At 45.4% G+C, this 25,695-nt stretch overlaps 1 protein-coding gene across 1 annotated transcript in view; it reads left to right on the top strand.

Moving 5' to 3' along the window:
• LOC137411474 (uncharacterized) overlaps positions 1 to 25,404 on the top strand; it is a 36,688-nt gene extending 11,284 nt beyond the window's left edge. The window contains exons 2-4 of the mRNA XM_078778855.1: positions 17,051 to 17,458; positions 17,582 to 17,687; positions 23,856 to 25,404. Coding sequence (XP_078634981.1) covers positions 17,111 to 17,458; positions 17,582 to 17,687; positions 23,856 to 24,046 — 645 coding nt within the window. The 5' untranslated portion in view covers positions 17,051 to 17,110 and the 3' untranslated portion in view covers positions 24,047 to 25,404. The remainder of the gene's footprint in view (positions 1 to 17,050; positions 17,459 to 17,581; positions 17,688 to 23,855) is intronic.
• Positions 25,405 to 25,695: the final 291 nt, after the last annotated feature.

Genomic DNA, 25,695 nt, shown 5'->3' with positions numbered 1-25,695 from the left:
ATTGTTCTTTTGGGGGGGAGACAGTCTGCTCTGCATCGACGCACCACAAAGCACCCAACAACGCACCAATACACCATCAAGCACCAATCGGTGCACAGTCACCACTGTTCAATAAAAAATAAAAACAACAAACCCTGGTGCTGGTCTTGCTCTTCGGCTCCCTCTGCTGGCCATGGTTCTTCCAGATGTTGTCATCTTCTTTGCTGGCGGCCTATTTGCAATAATAAAATGAAAGTGCACAACCGTGTCCATTTTTATTTATTTATGGCCCACAGGGCCGACTATGTGTGGTTCACCTGTAGGGCATCGGTGCCCTGTGACCAAGGTCCGCCAGCAAGATCTCGGGCCTTCATGGCCGATTCCAGCAGAGGGGCCATGCCCCAACCCATGGGGTCCATAAGTTGTGCTCAGACACAGACATGTGGTCCATAAGGTGGTGCATCGATGCAGACAGCTGGTTCCGGGAGTTTCGGGCGCACAATGGCGGACTCACGCACGCTCCACTCGGCGCCCAGTGGTGCACAGTCCTCATGTGGGAGACAAAGGGGGGGGGAAAAAGACAGATGAGCAAGGGGTAAGGTCTCAAGGGTACACATCAAACAAGGCAATGCAAGGCGAGGTGCGTATGGAGACGGAGCGGAGAAAAGCTCGTCCCTACCGTACGTCACCCCCCCTGTCACCTACTCTACCTTGCCCTTACCCCATATGTACAAAATCTACACATTACAAATTCGTCACTATCGTCACGTCTTCCCCATTTTTCCCCTATACCAAATTCGTTCCCACAATCCCTCTAACAAAATTTGCCATCACCAATTCATCATCAATCCTCATAAGGAGGGAGAGATGGAACATCAGCACAATGTCACACCCACGTCATGATGCGTCTCACATTCCAAACATCTGCACAAAAATAACAAAAACACATGGCATGGTGTGGAGTTCTGTCACCTCAGGTGAGTGGATGTAGATGGTGCGAGGAGATTTCAATCCTAACTACTTCCTAAATGACATTAACACACTTTACACTACCCGGGGTCTTTCCCTGCCAATCCATTGGCCATCTTACTTTATGCGGTTTTAAGAACCAAATTCCCATTGACCAAACTGTGGTGCTTCATCAATTTGGGGTCTCACTCCCCCGATTCAACTCCCTGTGCCTTTGCACAATTTCAGGACTGGGTCGTCTACCCACCTGCACACCTCCACCACTGCAGTTGCCTTCGAGCTTACCTGCTCCTTACCCTAACCTATCTAACTGGGGAAGGCCCTCTGGCGCTCTCCCCACTCGTAGCCCTCTCTGGCACTGGGCTACCCGGGTCCGTCCTCCGGATCCTCGGGCCCCATCCACAACAACTCTACCGGCTCCCAGAGCCCACCTGCGGCCTCACCTGGCCGACATCCTAACAGTGGCGGAGTGCGCATTTAACTACACACACTAACAGGCCACACGCCCAGCCATTTCCACGTCACTAATGCACCCATCCAAACACCATTCTTCCACCACGCACCACAGATGCCAATATCCAACCACAATTTACCTACTCCCTCTATCTAACTCTTAAACTACCCTCCCCGGGTATTCGTGATAGGGGTCCACTTTTCCCCCATTCACACCTTCGCACCATCCACTCCACTCCACATTTTCCACCATACTCACTCCACACCATCCATTCCATACTCCATATATTCCATACTCTATGTATTCCACACAACCATTCTCCATACACCTGTATTTGCACACCTGTGCCATCACACCTGGTGCTTCCTGCACCCTCCTTCCTCCCAGGCTTCTTCAATCATTCAATACAATGCACAACCACAATTGTTCCTCATACACTGCTCCATACACTTCCACGCTCAATACAATCCACAATCACCATTACTCACTCATACACTGCTCCATACACTTCCGATTCTCAAACACACGGCATCATCTGATCTACCTGGTTTCCTTCTAACTTGGTGCTCCCCGTCTTCCCTTTAAACTAAGCACATACCACGTCGTTATCATCCAAACTAATCTACTCTATGTCCCCGACTACCTGTCCAATGTCGCTACTTAAATCTCCAGTTACCTATGGTCATCTTCTCTAGATCCCTATCATTTTATCCTAACCCTCCCGGGCTAGTTTTCACTGCCATAACCACATAGCCAGTGCTCATGTGCCCCCTTTGTGAGGGATGGTGGATTTGCCATCCCACCACATCGGGCATCTCCTACTATTAATTTTGCCCATCCAATTTCCTGCAAATCAAAATTTGCCAATCATTCTACCAATCATTTGCCAATCATCAAATTTTCCCAATCACTTCTGCCAATCCTATTCACTATTCTAAATTTCGGATCAAAACACTATTATCATCACAGTCCGCTATATTTGAGCCTCGGTGCGTCGTTACATCATTAAAACTCGGCTTCGTAAAGCCGAGCAATGAATTCGGGTGGTTTGGTCGCCTACAGGTTGAATCCGTCCGGCATTCGATTCAGGGGGAGGCGGTTTGGTCGGGCCGAGATTCCACGCACCATCTCGGCGCGGAGCCTTCCGGTCTCCCGCCCAAAGGCCCGATCTCGCCCGGCCGGAACGCCGCCCCCACAAGGGGGCACCGTTCCGCTTCCTCCTACCTGCCCTTGAACCGGACCGGTCGCCTTGCCCGGCTAGGCCCGGACACATAATAAGGAAATAACTATTTAGAAGGGTATATGATTTTCTACGTGCATGATGGATTAACTAAGGGGACGACCTTTGACCTTTACACACAAAACGGAGGTATTTACAAGAATTACTACAATTTACAGAGGGTGATATTTACAACAATTACAGGATTCTCAAATCCGCAACAATATATATATATATATATATATATATATATATATATATATATATATATATATATATATGTCGGAACTGGATTTAGAACTTGGGACTCAGAAGACTCAGAGAAAGGTGCAACGGATATATTTATTAGAACTCGTTTACACAAGCTTGCGGGGAACAGGGTGTCGCAGGAAGCTCACATGAAATGACCAACACTACAACAAGATGCTCTGAAATAATTCGATTAAAACTTGCTTTATATAAGGAATATCGGGTGTGGTTTTAGCTCACAAGATACAGAGACAGAATGGGCTCATTGGCCCTCCCACCATAGTCCCATCCTGTTGTTCAGTTAGTTAGAGGAAGCTCATCCAAGGCCACTCATAGGTTAGCTCAGATAAGGAGATGGTCAGCCATATGTGGCAACATGTTTACAACTTTCTGTATAGAGACCTTGGTTGGGAAAGTACAAAAGGAGGGGACACTCATAAATGTGTCAGCCCACAGGATATTGGCAAAGTTATGAAGGAGGCTGAGAGATAGCAGCTGCAACCAAGGCCAGGAAGGGGAACAAGAGATTGTGCCCACACAGGCCAAGAGCTCACAAGCACAGAACTCCTTATTAGGATATTACACATCCTCAATGCACAAGAAAGGACTAAGTATTATAAAAGAGTACAGCAATCAGTCAAAACAAAACATATAATTGGTTATACTTGGTAATTGGTAAAGCAGCAAGAATTAACAAAGGGGGAGGGGCATAATAGCTCCCTACATACCGCCCTTTTGGATCTAAGATACAAAGTTATCTACGAGCCAATCAAAGGCCTTTATTTCAAACAAAGCAGAAACAAATCAAATCAGGAAAGTCATTCAACATATCACGCGAAGGCAGCCCAGTGAGCATGTCCCGTACCCAAAGTACCACACATAGCACTCAGCAGGATGATCCGCGGGTATGTGGGTGTAAGTGGGTGTTTGTGGGTGTATGATGTAAGTCAGGTGTAGATGGGTGTATGAGGTGAGACCGTAGAGGCATGAAGATCGAATAGCGCGTCAAATCCACAACGAAGACCTCTGGTTCCGCCGGGGTCCACACCCAGGAAGATCTCCCGACCCACCCTTGGTCCACAGAGGTGCGGCCAGGACTCCTCCCCGACTGGAGCTCGCCCAGGCTTCCCCAGGTGAAATCCTTGGAGATCTTCAGCGCTCAATCGATATTCATGTTCATGAGGTCTCTTACATGCTGGTGATCTGGGGAAGACACAACATCATCAGTATTAGGTGGCTTAAACCTATGGCCATAAAACAAAGCATAACGGTCCAAAGGAGGGAGAGCAACTTCCTTTGGGTCAAAGTCGAGATCGTCCGAGGCGATGCTGCTTCCACCGCTGTTATCCATGGACGAATCTCCAAAACAATCAGATTCGGAACTCAGAGTATCTCCAATGTTGAGTTCCTCACCATCCAGGCTTGGGTGTGCAGTTGGGTCCAAATCCAGGATTGGGTCAGTGACGTTTGACTCACTGTGAGCTTGTGAGACATAAAGGTGAGCTCGTGAAACATAAAGAGGCAAAGCCTGCATTGAGACATAATCATCAGTCGGGGACCCTTGCAAGTGGCCCACATCATCATTAGTAACATTATTCTCAGGTGGCGTAGGCCTGCGGCGTAGGCGGGCAGCAACAGTCATAGCCTTACACATCGAGAAAAAATGAGAAGTCTCCCTTAGGTACTTTTTTTACGTCTGCATGCGACATGTTGGTGTCCAGAGTAATCGGCGTCCTGGCAGCCTGAAATGCTCTGAGGTCCGCAAATGTGTAATCAAAATCATTATCAGTAATATCAACAATGGAAGAACAATCTTCGGAAGCGGAGATCTCATTGTCGCGGCCCAGTGACTCGTTCGGGTCGTCGTTCCAGGATCCGCGATCTGCAGTCACGTCGACGGCCGGAGTGTCATCTGGACCCACGGTCAGCTTGTCGGTCATCACCATGGCCTTTTCTGGTGTCGTCTTCAGTGTCCATCCTGTGGTAAACTTTCTCACACACGCAAGGACTAAAGCCTTGATTAGTACACAACAAACCACGATTCCAAGGACTATTGCCAAGGCGGTCAATATCCACTTTACTATCGTACCTGTCCATCCTTTAAACCAGTCAGTAAGCCACTGGTGGGAGGCTTCTCGATCCATTCGATCCTTTGTCAATATATGAGCACTTTCCCTTAACCTTATAATAGCAGCACTGACCCCCTGTGAAGGATCCGGAATAAAAGTACAACATCTACCCTCAATTATCCCACATACCCCTCCTCGTTCTGCCAGTAGCATATCTAACGCAACCCTATTTTGCATAACCATTGTACGCAGGTGGACGACCGTGTCCAACATTTCGTCATGTGCTGTAGCGGTGTCGTTGGCCACCCTTTCTAAGATTAACGCAATTTTGTCAATGCGGTAACTGTTCATGACCGTCCCAGCCCATGGGAAGAAGAAACTAACGGCTTTCTCCCAATCAGTGCCGTGTAAGGTGGTGGTGTCGTCGTCGTGCCAATAGGTGCTTCGTTGTGTCCTTATGAGTGCAGGGGTATTACGCAAGTGTTGTCGCATTTCCATCTCTGGGAAAACTGATCCTAAATAGCAAATTCCTCCCCAATTATCAGGTAAATACGGGTAAGCTTTATTCCCGCATACAAACATGGTCCCGTGCGGAGCCACTAAATGGGTGGTCAGGCAAGTGAGGAGGCCTGGGATAGTGTTTGTCCCGTTTTCCCCTTCCCATGCCAACTGGAGGTGTGTGAGGTTTTGTAGGGGCGAACTTGTAACATTCACTAACAGCCTGTGTTTCCCTTCCCTAGGGTCCGCGAGGAGGGTATCTCTACACACGGATTTGCCTACCATTATTTGGCCTTTCCTTCTAAGCAAAGGGCCCCCCTGGTCCGTGTTACCATCGGCATGTTGTGTCCTATCCTTTGGTTGGCGGCTTTTCCTGCCGCCTCGTCCACCCTTGCATTGCCCCGAGCAACGTCAGTGTCCGCCCTTTGATGGCCGCGACATTTGATCACCGCAATAGCGCGGGGAAGCAAAATGCTTTGGAGTAGCCCTTCCACTCCTACCACGCGCACCACAGCCCATATCCACCACAATTTACCTGTACCCTCTACCTATTTTAAACTACTATCCACGGGTATTCGTGAAGGGGGTCCATCTTTCCCAACCACTCCCTTCGCACCAGCCACTCCACGTTGTCCATAAACCTCTGAGACACACACAACCTGTCCATTTCACAGTGAGGTGGGGTGCAGATCAATTCTGAAATAACAAAGAGGGTTTTGTCTGAAATTCGTCTCATGAAAACCCATCCAAGAGTCCAGTGTGACAGACAGACAGACACAGACACTGTGACACACAGAAAACCCCAGGTACACATTCAAACCAGCTTGTCCCCAGATCCACAAATGTTCACTTTCTCCCATTACAATCCCCTTATTTCATTCCCTGTGCAAATTAAACCGACAGTTCAACCCAAGGTCGCAGCACGAGTCGGGCCTGGTGTGGGAGTGAACCAGATAAGACTTTGGCTGAAATGTCTGCTGGCCCGACCAAGCCTGTTTATTAGATTAAAGGAAACGCATTTTAAATGCAGTGAATTTTCTTCTAAAAAATGGCAAAATGAAATTGGACGTAGCTTTTTAAAGCACTTTTGACAATTTCCACCTTGGACTTTTGGTCCAACCACCACTTTTGGTTTTGGTCAAACTTTTGACTTTGTCCAATTTCCAGCTAACGTTAACCTTTAATTTAAACCAAATTGCAACTGAAGTTGCTTTCCTGAACCCAGGCAGTTACATACATCCCTGCTCACGCCACACAAGATGACAGGTGATCCACTTTCAACAGATACCACACTACACAGAAACCCTTGGCAATGCAACAACCAAACTCCCAAAACAACAACAACAAAACATCCAATCCACCTCAATGGCTCACTTAGCAGCTCATTGTGTCCCTGTCTATCTCTTCTTGCATCTACACTGTTCACAGCAAGTCCAATTCATCCATCAAGCCACAACATATACCCAGAGTATATGTAACAACCACTCAAACTTAATCCAGCTGCACATACCGTTTTCCCAAAAACTCACAGGGCAGTCCAAATCCAGACCAGTCATGCATTTACATGTAAATATTAGGTATAGTATCTAAAATTAAACAAATGGTCGACTTGCGGCTCACAGATGAAAAGCTTGTATCTTTAAGATTGATCTAAGCTTCCAACATTTCAAATCGTCACTTGAAACATCAGCTTATATCAAAATACTTGCTCATTCCTGGAATCGCACGTTCAACCCTTTGTGTCATGACACAATATCTATTTAAATAACTATTTTCCATTTATACATTCATAGAAATGTTAGCGTCGGTCACAATCCACATGGATTGTAGCTGTCAGCGAGCGAGCCATCCATTCCAACCAAGTTATTTCACACAACCATTCTCCATCAATACAATGCACTCACCCACACTCACAATACTCTGCTCAATAGACAATACTCTTCTACACACACACACAGCATCATTTGATCTAACTACTCCCTTCTGAAACTTGCGCTTTGCAGTCGCCCCTTATATTATTGCGCTCCCCCATCACTACAATCCACCAACGTGCCCCACCACAGGCATCATGCCACCACTCAGCCCCACAGCCACCCATGGCCACTGGAAGCGACACTGACACTCCGACATTGATACTCGCTCCATCTACAACACATATTTACACAACAACATCAACCTCAACTTCAACTCGGAGCACACTGACGTCATCTCCCATTTTCCATCAAAAGTGCCCACTCCACAACCCACAATTTTCTCAGGGTACACACCTGTCTTTACTGTCGAAATCCATGTTTCAGAAATATAACTCCATGGCCTGCTAGACAGCCAGACAGACACAACAATGAAACTATAACCTCCATTCTCCTTCCATGGTGAGTTTGTAACCCCAATTTGTCTTGTCAATTTGTTCCATATTATTCCCATATTTTCCTATTCCCCTTCCAATGGAACGTAAATCATGGAAGTAAGTTACCAAAAGAACTCCCCTCCAGGCCAAAGGTGTGTATTTCACACCTCTACAGCATTTCACACCATGACATAATTTTAATCCTTCTCATTACACAGCTCATTGGCTCCCATGTCCTGTCAAGCAATGTGCAGCTTCACAATGTGCTACATCCTTCGGATGGACGTTAAATCGACATTCCCGGCATGGATTTCAATATTTATCCAATAGCCAATGTTAAATTCAATCCCACCTGCCCAATAGCTATTATGAATCCCAATATCCCAATATAAATTGTTTCAACTCGACTTTCAACCAATTTTACCGCCAACAAACCACCATTAACCTACCTCCCCCTGTTATTTACTTATTTTTCGTAAATAAACAAATAAACAAGAAAATAACCTAGTCTGTTTATTGAAAATAAAAAGTTCCCATATGTCTTTCCCCATAACACTCACCACGGGTGTGCACTCCCGCAAATACCCCCACTCGCGTGCTCCGATGTGCCCCCTCGCACACTTGCCACAACATAAAACTCCCATTTACTGGATTAAACCTTGGCCCTCCGTGGAATCGCACCACAGACTTACGATCAGACAAACAGGCAGACACGTCTTTCCTACATGACATCATACATTGGGACCTTGTCAGTCGGATCACAGGCCACAGGAGAAATACAAAAACCTCCAACCTACTCTCCAACACCGTCAGGTTGGAGAAAATATCCGAGTAAGTGTTTCTACGCCCCCTTAACTATTTCTAAGCTTTCTATGCAACCTTTTAAAACTCACAATAGTTCAATTTCAGCAAGATTTTCTTTACTATTTTCCCACGTCATTCATGCCTAATACACCTCACACATCCATACATACAGCACAAGTAGCCAATACCAATCAATACAAGAAACCCTTTCATACGTCAATGACACATGGCACACACAATGGACACAAATACATACTTCAATGACAGACATCCATATATACATTTATTCATTCATTCATATACCAATGATCTCTCAGACGTCGCACGAACACCGGATCGACTCCAACCATGCACCTCCAACAGCCACTCCCCTGCCAACCTAGGCAACGCATTTTAAATCATGCGTTTCCCTATACATTCTCCATACCACGTGACTGACAAACCGGCTCGCATTTCAAACCACTGCGCACATTCAGCAGTGTGAACAGTCGCAAAAATTCACAGCACAACGACCTGAGTGGGTCGTGTACAACGCCTTATGTCTCATTCATTCAAAAGAAAGGGGATTCTTAGACCGGGGTGGAAAGGGTGAGTTGGGGTGAAAAGGGTGGGGCAGGGAGGGTGGTGTTGCCTGGAACCCCGGGACAGAGCTCAGGGCTGGGAGGGTAGGGGTTTGGTATCTGCCTGACCCTCCCACGGGGACTTGACTTTCAACGAGCGGCATCAGTCACTCGTTAGCCTGCCTCTCTATTTCCTTAACCGCTTCATCCTGCATTTTATTCACCTGTTTCCTCAGGCCCTTGAGTTTTAATACCTCACCGGCCAGGCTGGCCTGTTTCGATCTTGCCTGTCACTTCATCGCTTCTTCCTTCCACCAACCAAAGACTTTCCAATAGTCAGGTGGGAAGTGTTTCGTATCCTGTTCCAACTTTTCTAATGCCCCATACAACACGTCCAATTTTTCCAGCGCAAAAGACCCTCCTTCGGGCCACGGTTCACCTAGATCCTTAGTCAGCGCAACCCATGACTTCCCTGGTCTCGCAGCATCATAGCCATACCTCCGAAACATGAAAAATGCTGGGGTATTTCTAAGAGGTTCACCTGCCTTTACAGTCTTATTACCCATCCTGTTCCCCATCCTAGGAAAATTTAGTTTACCGACGTAGCCTTGTACCCGTGAGGTTCGCCCGCCTCGCGAGATACGGCCTTCTACCTAACTCTTGAGAGACTCGTAGCCTTGTGCCCGTGAGGTTCGCCCGCCTCGCGAGATACGGCCTTCTACCTAACTCTTGAGAGACTCGTAGCCTTGTGCCCGTGAGGTTCGCCCGCCTCGCGAGATACGGCCTTCTACCTAACTCTTGAGAGACTCGTAGCCTTGTACCCGTGAGGTTCGCCCGCCTCGCGAGATACGGCCTTCTACCTAACTCTTGAGAGACTCGTAGCCTTGTACCCGTGAGGTTCGCCCGCCTCGCGAGATACGGCCTTCTACCTAACTCTTGAGAGACAGAGACTCGTAGCCTTGTACCCGTGAGGTTCGCCCGCCTCGCGAGGTACGGCCTTCGAACCTACCCTTACTGTACTCTCTTGGCGTCCTACGCCCGTGTAATACTTCTAACCTTACTTATAATTCCAACGTCTCCCGGGTAGGCCTCGGATCGGGACGCCGCCCTTATCCTTACCCTCACTACCCAGAGATCTATTACCCCTTACCCTCAGGCGCCCAACGTGGGGCACTTCCCCTTATGTAACGTTACCCTGACGAGTCCATAAACAGTCAGTTGCTCCGGGACCCAAGCGGTCCGTATTTAAATTTAGGTTCGTGGATCAGGTTCGAGCAGGGAACGGAACAAACGGCATCCGAGCAAGAGAGTGGGTTACAATTTGGACTGACCCCCAGGCTAAAAAGGAAAAACAAAAGAAAACCACAGCTCACCTGACCCGGATCAATTGCCCGCTGGTCTCACCACTCACTTGCCTGGGACCGCGTCCCGGACTGCACAGACTGATCGACACCGCTGCCACCACTTGTCGGAACTGGATTTAGAACTTGGGACTCAGAAGACTCAGAGAAAGGAGCAGCGGATATATTTATTAGAACTCGTTTACACAAGCTTGCGGGGAACAGGGTGTCGCAGGAAGCTCACATGAAATGACCAACACTACAACAAGATGCTCTGAAATAATTCGATTAAAACTTGCTTTATATAAGGAATATCGGGTGTGGTTTTAGCTCACAAGATACAGAGACAGAATGGGCTCATTGGCCCTCCCACCATAGTCCCATCCTGTTGTTCAGTTAGTTAGAGGAAGCTCATCCAAGGCCACTCATAGGTTAGCTCAGATAAGGAGATGGTCAGCCATATGTGGCAACATGTTTACAACTTTCTGTATAGAGACCTTGGTTGGGAAAGTACAAAAGGAGGGGACACTCATAAATGTGTCAGCCCACAGGATATTGGCAAAGTTATGAAGGAGGCTGAGAGATAGCAGCTGCAACCAAGGCCAGGAAGGGGAACAAGAGATTGTGCCCACACAGGCCAAGAGCTCACAAGCACAGAACTCCTTATTAGGATATTACACATCCTCAATGCACAAGAAAGGACTAAGTATTATAAAAGAGTACAGCAATCAGTCAAAACAAAACATATAATTGGTTATACTTGGTAATTGGTAAAGCAGCAAGAATTAACAAAGGGGGAGGGGCATAATAGCTCCCTACATATATATATATATATATATATATATATATAAAGCAGTAAAGTATGTTTGTTTGTTTGTCCTCTTATAACTCGAGAACTACTCATCGCAGAGAAAAACCAAAGGCATATTCGGAATCAGTACGTCTCAGAGCAACTACAGCACACCTTAACTTTTTAAAAACTTCGGGTTTTAAAATTAGCGTATTAGCGCAGAAGCGCTAGCAGAAGAGGGAGGGAATCGAAGGGAGGGAGCGCAGCGCTCCCTCTAGCGCTTCGCAGCGCCAGCGCTTCTGTTAGCGTAATGGTGCACAGGCGGTTCTCACTCTTGCGCATGCGCAAATGCGCTGTTCCGATGCTTCATGTTCCTGCAAAGACTTTGGCGCATGCGCAAATGACGACACATGGGCCACTGTATGTTCGTTTAATACGTACCCGCTTTGATGGGCGGGGCATATGGCGTTCATGAAATGGTCGAATGCGGAAGTGCTTGAAGTCGTTGCGAGCGACTCGCACGATCTCTTGTCATGGTCCACAAGATTATCACAGAGACGTGCAGCTTCCAGCATTACGAGATATGATCGAGACCTAACTTTTGAGACCAGTCCCAGCCTTCTAGGCCCCGTGGTTGGTTCAGACAACCCCGACAAAGGACGTGTTGGATTTTATCGCGAGCCGATTCGAGTGCCGACGTGCCGGCGAACAAAACCAGTCATATCTTTTTAACGCGTGGTTCGATTTTTTACAAAATAAACTTTTTCTTGAAGGGCTGAACCGTGCGCTCACAACGATACCGAGTTTGACCCTGGGAGAGCCGTTTTGCGCCGGCAAAGGCGCCTTGTTTTCCGTGATGACCATGTCGTGCTGCATAGATTACCATAAATTATAATATATTACCGGCGGCGCGTTCCGTGACGTCACGGCTCACTTAATTGCAATTATCTCTGGTATTCCTTGGCCGAATCGTACCAACTTCTATCTATCTATAATTCCAGTAATCTCTGTCTGTCTGTACGTTTGTTTGTCTGTGACCGCTGTTTCTCGACAACCACGGGTCCGATATACTTTTAACTTGCCAGGTATATTGCTGGGGACCCGAGGATGTGCCTTTTCAAGGTTTCATATTAATCGGACAATTACTTACCGAGCTATGTCCAAAAAACGATTCAACCAATCAGAGAGCAGCGAACGATCGCGTGTGCCCGGGCGTTGCGAATGGACCCAAACCATTCCATGTAAATAGAGGGGGGGGTTCTGTGGTCGTTGCGAATGGAGCGAAACCATTTCATGTAAATAGAGGGGGGGGATTGTCACTGCACTCGCAAGCGTTCGCCGTTCGCTTTGGCGTTGCGATATGGACCAAAACCATTTCATGTAAATAGAGGGGGGGGATATAATTTTAGATAGATATATAGTACGGGCATATATATAGTACGGGCATGCCCTAGTATATATAAAGCAGTAAAGTATGTTTGTTTGTCCTCTTATAACTCGAGAACTACTCATCGCAGAGAAAAACCAAAGGCATATTCGGAATCAGTACGTCTCAGAGCAACTACAGCACACCTTAAATTAAAAAAAAATCGGGTTTTAAAATTAGCGTATTAGCGCAGAAGCGCTAGCAGAAGAGGGAGGAGGAGCGCAGCGCTCCCTCTAGCGCTTTTGCAGTGCCAGCGCTTCTGTTAGCGTAATTAGCGTATTTCGTGAACGTTAATTTTTCAACTTCATTATTCGGAATCAGTACGTCCCAGAGAAACTTCGTAATGTAAATTTTTCAACTTCATCCCGATTGACATGGGACCAACGGCATGTGACAGAGAGTGAAACATACATGCTACATTTATTTGACGACAATGAGTTCCGGGTTCGTGCCGCCAACCCTGTTAGGCGCCTCTTGCGGCACACAGGGAATTACCAGTGAACTGGTACTCAATTTGCCGACCTCGGTAGGATGACAGGCTGAGTCAACCCCCCTGGTGCTAAGGGGGAGGAGGAGGGGAGGGGGAAGAGGAGGGGAGGGGAACGGGTGGGAGGTGGGAGGGGGAGGGGAATGGGGGGAGGTGAAGGGGGGAGGGGGAGGGGCCCTTCTTCCCCCTGGGCACCCCCACACCCTCCCTCCCCCCTTCCCCTCCCCCCTCCCCCCTCCCCCCTGTTCCCCTCCCCCCTCCCCCCCTGTTCCCCTCCCCCCCTGTTCCCCTCCCCTCCCCCTCCCCCCTGTTCCCCTCCCCCTCCCCCCTGTTCCCCTCCCCTCCCCCCTCCCCCCTGTTCCCCTCCCCTCCCCCTCCCCCCTGTTCCCCTCCCCCCTGTTCCCCTCCCCCCTCCTCTTCCCCCTCCCCTCCTCCTTCCCCCTCCCCTCCTCCTCCCCCCCTTCCCCCTCCCCCCCGTTCCCCTGCCCTCCTCTTCCCCCTCCCCTCCTCCTCCCCCACCCGGCAATGCCGGGTACTTCTGCTAGTATATATATATACATGTATATATATGTATAAAAAAAAAACACCTTTTAGAGGCCATTTTTCCCCGCAAGCGGGGGTTGGCCTTTTTTGGGAACTGTGGTGGTTGTTTTTCGGTCCCCTTTTTGAAGCAAGGTTTTACAGCCGGATGCCCTTCCTGACGCCAACCCTTTTTGCCGCCTTTAACGACAAGCAGGGAATTACCAGTGAACTGGTACTCAATTTGCCGACCTTGGAAGGATGACAGGCTGAGTCAACCCCCCTGGCGTTAATTCAGCGATTGACCGGGATTCGAACCCAGGATCCTAGGATCCTAAGCCGGCACCCTAGCCGCTAGCCCAACACCAGGGACTCCAACATATATATATATGTATATACATATATACATATACATATATATATGTATATATGTATATATGTGTATATATGTATATATGTATATATGTATATACAGTGGAACCTTGACTTACGAGTGCCCCAACTTACGAGTTTTTCGAGATACGAGCCGTCGCTCGGGCGGTTTATTGCTTTGAGATGCGAGCCGAGATTTGAGTTACGAGCTTTCGCCACCCGGTCACGTGGTTATCTTTCCGTGAAAGTACAGTATCTGTCGTATATCGCTGCATTTTTGTTTTCGCATGTTTCTTTATTTTGAGTTTACGCCGCCAGGTGGGTTCCGGTCACGTGGTTATCTTGACGTGCACGTACAGTATCTCTGTCGTATAGCGCTGCATTTTTGTTTTCGCATGTTTCTTTATTTTGAGTTTACGCCGCCAGGTGGGTTCCGGTCACGTGGTTATCTTGACGTGCACGTACAGTATCTCTGTCGTATAGCGCTGCATTTTTGTTTTCGCATGTTTCTTTAGTTTGAGTTTACGCCGCCAGGTGGGTTCCGGTCACGTGGTTATCTTGACGTGCACGTACAGTATCTCTGCCGTCAACTTGTTCAGAGTGCCGGCGATAGCTCGCCTTCTCTTTGTGGAAAACACGGTACTGAGAAGAAGAAGAGGATGATGTGCTTGGATATAAAACACGCAATCGTCGAAAAACATGAGCGAGGTGCCGAGGAGGACGTATATAACAGCAGAGGAGAAGAGCATGCCAGGCCACAACTTGTTCAGAGTGCCGGCGATAGCTCGCCTTCTCTTTGTGGAAAACACGGTACTGAGAAGAAGAAGAGGATGATGTGCTTGGATATAAAACACGCAATCGTCGAAAAACATGAGCGAGGTGCCGAGGAGGACGTATATAACAGCAGAGGAGAAGAGCATGCCAGGCCACAACTTGTTCAGAGTGCCGGCGATAGCTCGCCTTCTCTTTGTGGAAAACACGGTACTGAGAAGAAGAAGAGGATGATGTGCTTGGATATAAAACACGCAATCGTCGAAAAACATGAGCGAGGTGCCGAGGAGGACGTATATAACAGCAGAGGAGAAGAGCATGCCAGGCCACAACTTGTTCAGAGTGCCGGCGATAGCTCGCCTTCTCTTTGTGGAAAACACGGTACTGAGAAGAAGAAGAGGATGATGTGCTTGGATATAAAACACGCAATCGTCGAAAAACATGAGCGAGGTGCCGAGGAGGACGTATATAACAGCAGAGGAGAAGAGCATGCCAGGCCACAACTTGTTCAGAGTGCCGGCGATAGCTCGCCTTCTCTTTGTGGAAAACACGGTACTGAGAAGAAGAAGAGGATGATGTGCTTGGATATAAAACACGCAATCGTCGAAAAACATGAGCGAGGTGCCGAGGAGGACGTATATAACAGCAGAGGAGAAGAGCATGCCAGGCCACAACTTGTTCAGAGTGCCGGCGATAGCTCGCCTTCTCTTTGTGGAAAACACGGTGAGATCCTTAACATCCAACAACTAATGGGACGCAAACGGGGCGCCCAGTTTAGCGGTACACACATTGATGAATCACCCTGCCTGTGATTCACCCATGACAGGTTATAGCTGGGTCGGGATTCAAACCCAGGCTGGACAGTTTAGACTTTAGAGTCAAGTGTGCGTACCTCCAGTCCAGGCCATCCTGCCAGCTTGTATGCTGCATACAGGTGAAATATAAAGCGCGAGATATTTTTATATATACTGTATATTTAAAAAAAAATTGGTGTGGTTTTTGGCGGGCTGGAACGGATTAATAGCATTTCAATGCATTTCAATGGGGAAATTTGATTTGAGAAACGAGCAATTTGAGTTACGAGCTCGGTCACAGAACGAATTAAACTCGTAAGTCAAGGTTCCACTGTATATGTATATATGTATATATATGTATATATGTATATATATGTATATATGTATATATATATATATATGTATATATATATATGTATATATATATATATATGTATATATATATATGTATATATATATATATATATATATATATATATATATATATATATATAGATGTGTGTATTGGTATATTATGTGATTTCGTACCATCAGTGGTGAACCGCCATTAAGGTATCCCATCCAGCTATGCTGTACTTAATGGGAGCGATAAGTACCGTCTGCCACACCGCACATTATCTCTGGTATCCACTCAATATATGGAATCGCCTGGATGCAGCTGGAAGTAACCAATCTAAATATAATTTCAGTTCTCCAGCTTTTAATGAGCGCACGTAATGACGTCACCGCCATGTACGTACGCTCTGCCTGTCAAGCTCTCAGAAGAACCATCTGACAGAGCAGAATTTTGATCTTTGTTCAGATACTGTCATGAGTGTATGAAAAACTCACAGTTACCGACCTAGTTTCGCCCTGTTGGGTCTCATCAGGGCAATGGCGGTGACGTCATATAAATATATATATATATACAGTACTGTATAGTAAAACCTTAATGATATGCATGTCTGTGTTTGCCCTACTGTTCCCTTCCCCCCTTCCCCATCAGTCAAAAAACTTGATAAATTGATGTATTGAACTGATGTTGTGTTGATGTGGTGCAGGCATGATGGTGCAAATGGCCTCCTGAATGAAAATTATTTATATATCCTTGTAAAGAAACAGAAAAACATTTCTTTCCTCTCCTGTAAGAGGAGGGGAAGCAATATTACAGATACTTGGTGGTGAAGTGGATAAAGTCTTGTTGCATTGCCCTTACTTGCTCGGGATTTGATTTCCAGAAGTGAGCTCTGGATTACTCTGGAAGTAACAATGAGTGTGATGGTTAGTAGAAATAGTTGAGTGGCCCATTGTAAATTCACAAAGCCTTGTTGTTCCCAGATGCTTTCAGGTAATTCTGACTGTATATGGGCACTCTCACGACATTACGCTTGTTTGATTTGGTTTCTTGTGGTGTGGAATAACAGGTGGAGGTGAGTTTGGCCAGACCTGCAATCTCCCAGCATACAGGTGATGGTGGTAGAGTAATGAAAGATCGTGCCATACACAGGGAACCTGGGGAGCCTCAAACACATTTCAGAATGGTGGATCACATTATGTCTCGTCGTGTAAAGAACCCGATCCAAGCAAGGCTGCGCAGTATTGGTGGTATTCCTGGAGCAACACGGCACTTGGCTGTGGATTTTGGTGAAGCATTCTGGAGAACCCCTAGTCGCAAAGAGACGGTTCTTTCATCTCAGGAAATCGATTCGGCTGTCACATGTACAGCCACAGTGCGCTTGGAGCTGTGGTGTGCTAGTCGTGGTCTTCCTTCTCCCTCGTATTCACCTTTTAATTCTCCAGGTCCTGCTGGACAGAAGCTATATGGTTACACGGTGAGGCCAGCATTTATTTCTGCTCAACATTGCTTTATACTAGTTTCTCAATGATTTACAACTCGCTGCTGTGTTTGAGCTCCTTTTCAACACCAGACCCCTCACTCGTTTTGTTTTTTGCAGGTATACATGTATAGTGACCCTGAAAGAGTTTTCTTTCCAGAAGAGGTTGGCTCAATGCTTGATGGAGCCAAGGAACTTGCCGCATGGAACGTTTTAAACAAACTCGGTAATATCAAATAATATACTCATTCAAATGTTTTCCATTTGTAACAAATGCAATTGAGTTTACCTTTGCCATTGAAAACATGTGCCTATGGAAGAGCAAAGTGACAAAGAATAAAAAAGGCAACATACTGGCAGTGGGGCTACAGTTGGACACAAAAAGCAAGTGAATCAACAAACAGGAAAAGAGAGAGTGGGGAGCAGAAGAAACAGTAACATGGTTTATTTTAAGCCATTATTGACAGGTAAAAAGCCTGTCAAAATTACGGGTTGGAACAGTTTATTTGACGGTGCAGCATCGTGGGCATGCCAAAGTCTGAAGCCTCGGCCTAGTGTCGGGTGTGCTTATATCTTCTTTATTTATTGGCCATCATATGGATGTCATTGAACATTGAACTTTTTTCTTTTTCTTTTTTTAATATGGATGTCAATGAACACTCGTTTTACTCTGTGCGCGTTGCACATCAAATGCAGCGAATTTCACCTCCCTGCACCTTGTATTTATCGGTTGTTTTTTTAAAGGCTTCTGTACACTGCCCTTGCGGCTTGGTTCTCCAGCCACTCTCTACAATTCCAATAGAAGAGACACAATTACTCTTTTATGGAAAATGTTTTTTGAGTTTGTTTTATCCTCAAAAATAGATCGAAGTGAACACACATTTGTGTTAAAGGATTGGCCTTTAAAAACTAGTACCTTTATGAAGGGGGACAGACATCTGTACAAACACACAAACGAACATTGTGTTTTATATCGTAGATTAGCAACAAGGCAGGTTCTTCTTTTTAATCATACTCTCAAACAGAAAAGTTACCAATCGACGAAATATTCGACGAAGAATCTAAAATGTCATTCTCAAAATGTGTTCAGAGACACGAAGATCATGAAATTTCGATGTTTTACTACGAGCCATACATCGTAATTCGAAGGGGATCCCTGACATACATGTCTGATATGAATGAAAAGCTCTACGTGTGCACATTCTTTGTGCGTGTGAACTGTGTTGTGAACTTTGAACCTAATTATCTCCATTGTTTAAACAAAAATATAATTGTCATTAAAATACCATAACTTCGTTAATTTTCATCCAATTAACATAATGTATAGATCAAATGAAAGAGAAAAGCATGGGGATGGGGAATCAGATGATATCAAAATCTCAATTTTGATTTTTGCCCCCAAGTGTCTGCTTTTGCCAGAGCCAGTCACATATATACTAGTATAAAGCCCATCAAAAATGACGGGTTGGAACAGTTTTTTGATGGTACAGCCACATGAGCATGACAAAGTCTGAAGTCTGGGCCTAGTGTCAGATGTGCTTATATAATCTTTATTTGTTAGACAGCCAACAGACGTAAATGAACACTCGTTTTACTCTGCGCGCATTGCACATCATGTGCAGCAAATTTCACCTCCCTGTGCCTTGTATTTATTGTGATTTTAAAAATACCTCTTCTGTACACCGACCTTGAGGCTCAGTTTGCAAGCTACCGTCTACAATTCCAATGTAAGAGGCATAATTACTCTTCTTTTGGGTTTTTGGAGTCCTTAGGGTCTTTTGTGTTCTTGGGGTCTTTTGGGTCCCTTGGGGTCTTCAGCATCTTTTGTGGCTTTTGTGTCTTTTGGATCTTCTGGTTTATTGGTGTCTTTTGGGTCATTTGAGTCTTTTGGGTCCTCTTGGTCTTTTGAGTCTTTCGAGTATTTTGGGTCCTCAATCTGGATCTTTGGGGTATTTTGTGTCTCAGGGGTAATTTGGGGTTCTCAGGGTCTTCTGGGTCTTTTCAATATTTTTGTTCTTCGGGGTTTTTGAGGTCTTTAAGGGTCGACAGAGTATTTTGGGTTTTTGTGGTCTTTTCAATCTTTTCGGTCTTCGGGGGTTTTTTGGGTCTTCTTGGTCTTTAAGGGTCTTTTGGATATTTTGGGTCTTGGGGTCTTTTTGGTCTTCTGGGTCTTTTCGATCCTTTGAGTCACGGGGGATATTTTGGGTCTTTGGGCTCTTTTCAGTCTTTAAGGTTCTTTGGGACTTCGGGGTCTTTTTGATATTTTCTGTCTTCAGCGTATTTAAAGGTCTTTGGGGTATTTTGGGTCTTTGGAGTATTTTGGATCTTCGTGGTCGTTTGGGTCTTTAACAGTCTTCAGAGTATTTTGGGTCATCAGGGCCCTTGTGGTCTTTTGTGTCTTTAAGGGTCTTGGTGTCTTTGGGGTATTTTGGGTTTTCAGGGACTTGTCAATCTTTTAAGTCCTCTGGGTCATTTGGGTCCTTGGGGTATTTTGGGTCTTCAGGGTATTTAAGGGTCTTTGGGGTATTTTGGGCCTTCGGGGTGTTTATGGGTTTTCGGGGTCTTTAGAGTCTTCGTGATCTTTCAGGTTTTGGGGTTTTTGGGTCTTTGGAGTATTTTGGGTCTTTAAGTCTTCAGTGTCTTTGGGGTCTTCATGGTATTTTGGGTGTTTGGGGCCCATTGGGTCTTCAGGATCTTTTGTGTCTTCAGGGTATCTTGGGTCTTCGGAGTCCTTGGGGTCTTCTGGGTCCTTGGGGTATTTTGGGTCATTTGGGTCCTCGGGATTGTTTGGGTCTTTTGTCTCCTCGGGGTCTTTTGGGTCTTCCAGGTATTTTGGGTATTTGGGGTCCATTGGGTCTTCAGGGTCTTTTCAGTCTTTTGGGTATTTGGGGTCCTCAGGATATTATAGGTCTTCATGGTCTTTTTGGTCTTTAACAGTCTTTATGGTGTTTTGGATGTTTGGGGTCCATTGGTTCTTCTGGGTCTTCTGGGTCTTCAGGGTATTTTGGATCTTTAGAGTCCTTGGGAGTCTTCTGAGTCATTGGGGTCTTTTGGGTCCTCTGTCATTTGGGTTATTTGGGTCTTTTGGATCCTTGGGGTCCATTGGGTCTTTTCAGTCTTTTGGGTCTTTGGGGTATTTTGGGTCTTCAGAGTCCTTGGGGTCTTCATGGTATTTTGTGTCTTTAACAGTCTACAGGATATTTTGTGTGTTTGGGGTCCATTAGGTCCTTGGGGTCTTTTGGGTTCTCAGAGTCGTTTAGGTCTTTTAACCAGTTGACACACAGTCGTGTTCAAAGATTGCCCCTTGTGGTACACCGCGGGTACATATGGTACATTCCCCGATTAGGACCGTCACCCGGTACATGTAAGCTATCGCGCGACGTACCAATTGGCATTCGTAGTTTCTGGTTCGCAACCTGCCGAAGTAGGAAGTTATTTGTGCACGGCAGCCGCAGGTCTGGTAAGTTCAGGAGGGAACGGAGGCTAACCCCCTCTTAGTAGACCAGGGACATCGGGATATCTGTGGAAGGGAGGGGGGAGGGAAGGAGTACACGGTATAAAACAAATTGACACTACTAGGAATTTCAGGAATGAAGTCGGAGATTGAAAGAGGTGGATTTGGGGTGTATTAACGGGGTAGAAAAGATCAAGGTTTTGGATGGGGGAAGATAAGAGATGGTGGTGAACAGCTGTTTTATAGACCTGGAGGGAGGAGATTGATTGAAGAGAGTGTGGGAGTTTGTTCCAGAGGCGGGAGAAAAGAGGAATGAAAGAGTGAAGTTGAGCAGAGAGTCTTGATTTTGGTAGTTTCACCAGAAGAAGGTTGCTGGCAGTTCTTGTGCGACCTGAAGGAATATTTGGGGGACAGAGCACAGACAGAGCTGGGGGAGCTAGGCTAATCGACAGCACAGACAGATGACAGACACGGCTCCTTTTATAATATAGACCATCACGGCAACACTCCACCGATCTGGGCTTTATGGCAGAGTGGCCAGACGGAAGCCTCTCCTCAGTGAAAGACACATGAAAGCCCACTTGGAGTTTGCAAAAAAGCACCTAAAGGACTCTCAGACTGTGAGAAACAAGATTCTGTGGTCTGATGAAACCAAGATTGAACTGTTTGGCTTCCGTCTGGCCACTCTGCCGTAAAGCCCAGATCGGTGGAGTGTTGCAGTGATGATTGTCCTTCTGGAAGTTTCTCCCATCTCCACACAGGATCTCTGGAGCTCAGCCAGAGTGACCATCGGATTCTTGGTCACCTCTCTTACCAAGGCCCTTCTCCCCCGATTGCTCTGTTTGGCCGGGCGGCCACCTCTAGGAAGAGTCCTGGTTGTTCCAAACGTCTTCCATTTAAGAATTATGAAGGCCACTGTGCTCTTGGGAACCTTCAATGCAGCTGAATTTTTTTTGTAGGCTTCCCCAGATCTGTGTGTGCCTCGACACAATCCTGTCTCTGAGCTCTGCAGGCGGTTCCTTCGACCTCATGGCTTTGTTTTTGCTCTGATATGCATTATCAGCTGTGAGACCTTATACAGACAGGTGTGCCTTTCCAAATCATGTCCAATCAATTGAATTTACCACAGGTGGACTCCAATCAAGGTGTAGAAACATCTCAAAGATTATCAAGAGAAATGGGAGGCACCTGAGCTAAATTTTAAGTGTCATAGCAAAGGGTATGAATACTTATGTCAATGTGATATTTCAGTTTTTTCTTTTCAATAAATTTGCAAAACTTTCTAAAATCCTGTTTTCTATTTGTCATTATGGGGTATTGAGTGTAGATTGATGAGGGAAAAAATGAATTTAAACGATTTCAGTATAAGGCTGCAACATAACAAAATGTGAAAAAAGTCTTCAAAAAGTCATAACAAAATGTGAAATGGTGTGTGTGTGTGTGTGTGTGTGTGTGTGTGTGTGTGTGTGTGTGTGTGTGTGTGTGTGTGTGTGTGTGTGTGTGTGTGTGTGTGTGTGTGTGTATGTAAGCATTTTGAGTCTTGTGCTGCAATACATGTCCCCTACCGGCAGTCTGTCGTCCGGAAAACTGTTAGGGAAATTACCAAGGGTTATTTACCCACAGGTTCTGAATCGTTCCCAATCGCTAATTACCTCAGGACGGGTTCACCTGTGATTCGCACTCGGGATTTCGATTTATACACCTTGCAGACAGGTCAGCAGAAGCACGAGAAAATAAGTTGTTGATAAAGAACCTTTCGAGTCGCTAAATATCAGTAATTTATTATATTTTCCGGTTCACAATCAATGATCGATGTGTATATATATGTTGCTCGGCTTGGCTCCGCCCCTCCCGAAAGCGCGCGCTGTGTTGCGCTTTTGACGTTCGCAGACGAGGCTGAGGGCGTGCGGTGCGGCTTGAGGAGAACTCCAGAATAAACAAGAGATATCCATTTTTATTTTTATTTCGTTTAATTAACGATATCTGCCAAACCACGTGCCTTATCGCAAATTCCAAAAGGACATTTTAGTAGACTGACATGCTGAACAGATCTGTGAAGTTTCCCCTCGATTGGATCAAAAATGACAGGGGAGCTCGGTTTTAAAGGTTCATGCTTAAAAACGTCATAACTCTGAAACCATGTGACGCATGACGTCATGCTCGCTGACTTTTTTGTTCATCATGGGTATGCGACCCAAACAAGTTTGGCCTCGATCTGTTCAGCCTTTGCAGAGAAAAAGGAGTTTTCGTATTTTTGTGAAAAACAATATGGCGGCCGAACCACGTGACCTGTGACGTCATAATTACCATTAAAATATTCTACAGACCGAGTCCCCCCTACGATGAAAATTTTATCTCAATCGGTCCTATTATTGCAGAGAAAATCTTTTTTAAAGGAAATTAAAACTTAAAATGGCACTGAGTTAGGGATCATCAGAATTATCAGAATTCCCAAAGTTCAAAGTGCCATAGCTTTGTCAAAAATGATCGAAACGTCGTGGAGTTCGAACTTGATCTGTAACGTATCATGAGGAAACCATGTGCCAAGTTTGAAATCATTAGCATTAAGCGTTTAGAAAAAAAGTCCGGAAGACCGTTCTTGGCGTGACGGACTGACGGACTGACAGACGGAGGGACGGCGTGAAAACCTATTGTCCCCTCCTGTGTACACCGGTAGGGGACTAATAAGAGAGACAGAATTGTGAGGAACAGAAATGAAAAAACGAGACGTGGGTGTGTGACCCACTCCCCCCCCCCCCCCCCCCTCCCGTCTCGTCCCGTGCGTGTGTGTATGTATGTTTGAGACATTGCGTAGCAATTGGTAAACCGAGGGTATCAAAAGCCTTGAATGTCTTGACTCGCATCAGTTAATGATCATTTATTTTGATGTTGTCCTTACCTAATTGCAATAATTTGTATTCCTGCACCCTCTCCCTCCAGCAATAAATAACCCACAAGACATGATATCAACCCCAGCTGCCGGTCACCTGGCCATACCCACGCTTTCCAGTGCAACTACCCGGGGGTACCCTCGCAGCCCTTTCTCTGACTCATTGCCTCTTGCATATAACCCTGAGAGGTGTCCTACTTCCAGCTACATTCCAGGCCTGGATATATATCTCCCACAATAGAGCATGCCAGGACAAGCAAGAGATACCATTCCTTGCACTTTAACATCTATTTCAAGCTGAAATTGTTTCACCATGTTGCTTGCTTAATTGCACATAGCCCATCCCTGAAAAATTAACCTTTTAAATTCAAGGTAAATAACTTTGTTCAACATCGAGTATAAATCTCTATCTCTTGTAATTCCTCAAATCAGAAGTATTTTGAACACATTTTGGAACAAATACCTCTCAAATGATTTGAATCAGAGATCTCGATGGATAAACAAACTGTGCATGATTTGTTAGCTGGTGGAACTTATCACTATAATGTGAGTATTTTAAAACGAAACTCCAAAAAACATTATACCGCATGTTTTTGCAATAAATTGTTCGGTTTTTTTTAATCCTCTTCATCTACTCGGTGAAACATCTTCAACAGCAACCCATCTGTGGAGAATTTCAATTTAACCTCCGTATGGCAAAAATGTTAGTATTGAATTTTAAAATGTTGATATAATTGCTAATTACGTTAGGAGCTTTAAATGTCGGCACTCAATATATTAGTCAGGTTCACTATGTTAACAAATATAATTTCGTTCAAAATTTTGGGATTAGCAAACCTGTACATTTTTGAAATCTTCAGAGCATGGAGAATCCGAAAATCAATGTTGGCATTTGCACAGACACCTGCATGGCCGCCATTTTGGATTTTCAAAATGGCCGCCATAAAATACATATTTTGCGCTATCTCGGCTTCTACTCAACCTAGAAACTTAATTAAATATGCTAATCCTATGTTTTCTGGGTCAAGGAATCCAATTAAGGCCTCAAAATAGTGCTCAGGATTATAGAAAAGCAACAAACAAAGGTAATTGAAAACCATTGTCTTTATATTTGTGATATAACTGTATTACATAATACATGATATTGCAAGTCCTTTGAAGTTATAGGTATGGGTTTATAAAGCAAGAAAGCAGCCTTGTTAGTATCAGATTGAACTATAAATCCTATACACAGGATCTACGAGGTCTATACCGTTCAGGAATATGCTTTTACAGATCTTCATCACTGTCCTGAGGGTCATTTTCGCAAAGGTGTCTACGCAAATGTAAACATTAATTTTTGGCTTCCTCATGCTCTGAGTATTCCAGAAATGTATAGTTTTGCTAATCTACCAAAATTTTGAACGAAAAAACATAGTGAACCTGACTATATCTGTAGGTACAAAACATAGAAATATGCTTTGCTTGAACATCTGACTTTTACGTGAAATTGATTTTGCACGGTAAAAGCAAGGGCCATGCAACAGAGAGCATACCCTCAGGAGGAAACGTGAATCCAGTTGTCATCAAGTGCAGATTAAAGATTCCATTTACAAGCACAGACCTTTGAGCTACTACTTCGGATAAAATTGTTCTATATTATTCGATTGTAGGGTTGGCCAGCTTGTGTTATTTGGATCCTCATTGCGCATCAGGACAGCGATACCATGGGAGGTAAGCATCGACCATCACAATAAAGATGAATACTGTAATGCAATGATTTGCTGCATTTATGTGCATCAAAGTTCCATGGCGATAATGTTTCGGTTTCGAGCTAGAATATCCCTTTGAAATACAGGGCGTTTCATTCAAAAACGCAAGTTGTTTTTATTCCTTTCTAATCTTCCATTG

Source organism: Myxine glutinosa, chromosome 5, assembly GCF_964187855.1.
Source record: "Myxine glutinosa chromosome 5, kmMyxGlut1.1, whole genome shotgun sequence".
NCBI lineage: Eukaryota > Metazoa > Chordata > Myxini > Myxiniformes > Myxinidae > Myxine > Myxine glutinosa.
Note: the sequence above shows the minus strand (reverse complement) of the source record. Positions and strands in the feature narration are given on the sequence as shown.